This window comes from Telopea speciosissima, chromosome 2, assembly GCF_018873765.1.
Source record: "Telopea speciosissima isolate NSW1024214 ecotype Mountain lineage chromosome 2, Tspe_v1, whole genome shotgun sequence".
Lineage (NCBI taxonomy): Eukaryota > Viridiplantae > Streptophyta > Magnoliopsida > Proteales > Proteaceae > Telopea > Telopea speciosissima.
Genome location: NC_057917.1, coordinates 74611462 through 74616101, shown reverse-complemented (window position 1 = coordinate 74616101; position 4640 = coordinate 74611462). Strand labels below are relative to the sequence as shown.

General features: G+C 36.9%; 1 protein-coding gene across 1 annotated transcript; it reads right to left on the bottom strand.

The window, feature by feature from the left end:
- Window positions 1-3403: 3403 nt before the first annotated feature.
- Window positions 3404-4144, bottom strand: LOC122652252 (transcription factor PAR2-like). Its single transcript, XM_043845942.1, has one exon. The coding sequence runs from the start codon at window positions 4031-4033 to the stop codon at window positions 3605-3607; it is 429 nt and encodes a 142-aa protein (XP_043701877.1). The 5' UTR covers window positions 4034-4144; the 3' UTR covers window positions 3404-3604.
- Between the last annotated feature and the right edge of the window lie 496 nt (window positions 4145-4640).

The window sequence follows — 4640 nt, the reverse complement described above, 5'->3', positions numbered from 1 at the left end:
TATTAAATTTTATCGCAATCATATGGCCCATCACCTTATGTATAAATGGATTTCTCTCATGATCTATCAATGGTGCTTGTGCCATACTTAATAAGAACAGAAAATTAGATATTCTCAGAATTCAGATTTATTGGAAACTCATCAATTCATGATTAGATGATGATATGAGCATGTTTATTACCTTTGGATCCTATAATTAAGATATTTAAAAATTATAAAAATGCTATTTAGTTCGATCCTCACCTCCAATTTCTAACCAATTTTTTAAAGTTATAATTATTAATTAAACATTTCTCCTATGATTGGATGAGAATAAGAATATGGCCCATTTCCAGATGTAAAATGAAGGGGGTTCACATCGAGAGTATCCCCAAGAAGGATAGACCTTTACAGTTAAAATTGAGGAATTTTTTTTTTCAATGTAGGTGAATAGAGAATCTCATCACCTATGGTAATTTGACACCATCATTAATATTGGACTCTGAGAAGAGTAAATGCCATCATTAACTCCCACCTATTATTCCTGAAGGTCCGAAGATCTCATGGATGAAGTGATTATCTTTTCATCATAGGTTAAGGAACATTTTGAGTATATAGTCCAATCAAGATGAGGTTATCTAAACAGCTCAACCTTTTAACAATCGACCATTTAATTGCTAATTGTAACCCCATGGAATAGCTATGTATCTAATTTAGACATCTATCTCAACTATATGGTTCATCATGTATCGGATTTTAATTATTCTATTTTCAATAATAGACTGAAAGTGCTAAAATTAAAATTCAATTAAAAACCTTGATAACGTAATATATGATGAAAATATGTACGTTAATATACATAATAAATTCATAAAATTTGAAGACCAACAAAATTACCATGTGATTGAATTTGAACCATCAAGATAAAGCTCCTCTTGACACCCTACCAAGGAAATTATCTTTGACCCGTGAACAAAGGGTATTGATGAGTGCTAATCAATGATCATATATGACATATTCCCAGCTCACCTCTGAAAAGTTTTTGAATAATACATAACCTACTTTGAGAGAAATGGTCCTCAAAAATATAAATTTTCCCATATATAATGATCTAAGATGACCAAAAGATAATATCTTAGATAGGGTTTCTTTGATGATGAAAGTAGTATCTTTGGGTAGGGTTTCCACTTTTTACTTTTTAGGGTTGAACTTTCGGTCCAGGATAAAAGGAGTGTGTTGGCCAACCTAGCGACCTCATATATGTTTTCTTACATGTAACCCTTGATCAGGTAGATTATAAAGCAAAAGGAAGAAACAAAAAAAAAAAAAACAAAAGGGAATGAAGCTTGACATTAATTAGGTCACATCTTCTTCGGAGGTACAGTGTTAACTAAATGACTTGAGCGCTACCCATCAAGCATTCACTCCTGTTTATGCTTGGCAAAGAGTCTAAAATTTTCTCTTCTATTCAATTTATTCCCTTAGGATAACTTACCCTTAGATAGGTTTTTCAGCCTAGTAGAAAGGCTTTCTTCGTCTCCTTGATTCGCTATGGATGCCCCGGTTCCCTAGCGGATACGTATCCTTTGGACCTTTTGCCCGCTTAGAAGTAGATTCGAACTACTGACACAAGGATTTTCAATGCTTTGCTCTAGTCAAGAGTGAAGAAAGACCATTTGTTCAAGTTCGATTAGTTTATGAGGTCCAGACCATTTGTTCAAGTTCTCGTGGAGTCAAATTCTCAATAGTATGAGTCAAGAGAATGGCTTTCTAACTGTTGATTTTCATATAAAGAAGACGGCGAGGATAAAGACTTTTTTTAACTTTGATTCTTATTGACTCCTCTCTCTCATAATTCACATTTCTTCACCATGTACTGTATATGTGGTTGGACTCATTATCATATAATGACATTCTTGTAATTTTATGAAATTTTAGACTTGCTCTTTTCACTGATGTCCTATGCTTGTTTCAAGCTAAAATTGACAAATGACACTTGGGTGGCTTACAATATTGGATGGACTTACCAATCTTGAAAGGAATCTTTTCGGGCATCAAAATGCCTAGAGAAGTATAATAGTGCTTCATTATTTGCCATTTGACAGTATTTGCGTTAGTTCATGTGATAAAAGACCCCACATGACCCCATACATCTCAATGATCAAATTTTAACCCAAAAGAAAAATGTGTTTTAAACTCCGATTCAAAATTTTAATAAAATTACCAAAATGCCATCAGATGAAAATGAATATAAAATACAAATCGATGAGACATTTACCTTATCCTCACTCATGTGACAAATAGTAAAATGTTATACTTCACTGGTATAGTGATGCATAGATATTCCCTCCCATCTTGAAATATACTGTTAGCAGGCTAAATGTCACCATGTCTAGTGCAATTGGGATAAAGTGATAGTGCTGCAAGTCTGGGACTGTCAGGAATCCGGGGAATCCTGATCAACATTCAGAGATCAGCCCAATGTTAACAACACTGCACTTAGTGACATCTAGGTTCTCCCCTCTCAACAAGAAGAGGCAGTGAAACCCATTCTGGTCTCCCCAATAGGCCAATATACTACTCTTTCCCATCTCCTCTGTTCCCAAATTCCAACAAACCAGATTGAACATTGAACAGCCAACATGCCAGTGATGCAGTCATTTCAAGGAACCCAAACTTTTCATATTTGGGTCGGGATTGGATTTGACCCGAATCCTTTGTCACTCCATTGCATTACAAGAGAAACAACAAAATCTTTGATTTTGTCTCTAAGAAGGACAAGGTGGGGAGGCAATAACCTGTAGGCTATCTTACTGTGTGGGCATAAAAGATAGAGAAAAGGGTTGTGATGTAACACCACGTATTTGCCACTCACTCCAACAGACATTCATAATCATGTTTCCCCATAGAGTTTTGAGTAGGGAAGAGGTGAAGGTGGAGGTGGGCCAACATTGTTCACTTACATGGACCCATGGGAAGAAGAAAGGCCCATGGGCAAGTGGCACCTGAAAAGCAAATTAGACCCATTACCTTCTCATTTTCCTTTTACTATCCAAACCCAATTGTGAAGTCTAAAAGTCTATCTGATTCTCTTTACCTAACCATTCATGGATTGGGGAATTGAACTTAGAACTTTATCTAATCCAGTGACTCTAATGATAAGGCTTCTAGGTGCTAGCCTTTCTCAATGAAAGTGAAAATAATGGTCCCTTACCTAGCTAGTTGCCTTCATCTCTTCTTTCACTGCAACTTCTATGCATATCATCTAATAATGCTGGTCAAAGATCAGGACCGTCCGGTAAGAAGCACCTGATCATCACTGTTTGAAGATATTCCTTCATGTGGGTCCAATCCATTCAATATCAATGGCCAACATAAATATACAAAATTAAAAGAAAAGCATATTAGGGTAGCTGTAAATGTGAAAAAACTATGATGGTATCTCTCCTTAATTTCCAATATACATGAATTAGACTTGCTAGAACATTACCAGCCAGCTTCCCCAAGAAATATAGAAAAGTTAAGGAGAGAAATTTTGAAGAAAAAAAAAAACAGAGAAAGAGAAAGGGAAGCAATTGGGTTTACAGAGAACTAGCTAGAAGAAGGATTAATGAAGAACTTATTATTAACCTCCAAACTTGGACATGGACTTCTCCTTCTCAAGGGTCTCAAAGAAGCTGGTAAGAAATTTCATGGCTTTCACTTGACCTTGAAGAGCCAATATATAGAGAGCTGTTTCTTCAAAAAGCTTGTCGATCCCAAGTGAATCTCCTCCAGGGATGATACTCTGCAACAACATGATTCTCTTCTCTATACCAACCTTCTCCTCATCAACCTGATCTACACAAGCATTGCTCTTCTGAAGCTTTGCCCTTGTGTTTCTTTGCTTCCTTTGAAGCTTTTTGTTAATGGCCTTGGAATGTCTTCTGCTTTGGAGGAAGTCATTAGAGGACTGGCGAGGTTCATGACTATCTTCACATTCTTGGTGGGTTCTCTTCTTTTCTGCAGTTGGGAATGTGGGTGAGGAGGCTACATGATCTTGAGCAGTATCCATGGATGTATTTTTAGAAGAAGAAAACAGAGGAAGAGACAGAGAGAGAGAGGGAAAAGGAGGAGAAGAAAAGAAGAAGAGAACAGAGCAAAGCAGAGCAGAGGCTGTTCTCCTTGAAGGAGATGGGAGGGGAGAAGAGAGGAATGGAGAGAATATTGTGGGAGAGAGAGGGGTTAAATTATTGTGGAGTTCTAGAAATGTCAATGCCAACGAAGCTGGGCCCACAAAGTTTTGGCTTCTCAATTACTGTTTTTGGATCACATGGTGACATGCATGATGGATGATGCTGTTGGGTGTTGATTGTGTGTATTTTGGCTTTCCTTTAAACCCAGCTTGGCTCATCTTTATGGGCTTTGGGTTGGTTTGCTTTATCGGCTTGGCTATGTCTATTAATTCATCACCCGATCCTGAATCCTGATAATCCTGATAAAGAAATAGAGAATTTTGAATTCAACAATTAACCAGATGGGTTTGGTCATAAAGTCAACGAATTTTACATAGAGCCACGTGAATGCCAATTAAGAACAGTAAATAGGGCTGCTCACAAATAAGAAATTGAAGAATGGTTTCATAACTAAAGGGATAAGGATCACCACAATCTCTTATGGGC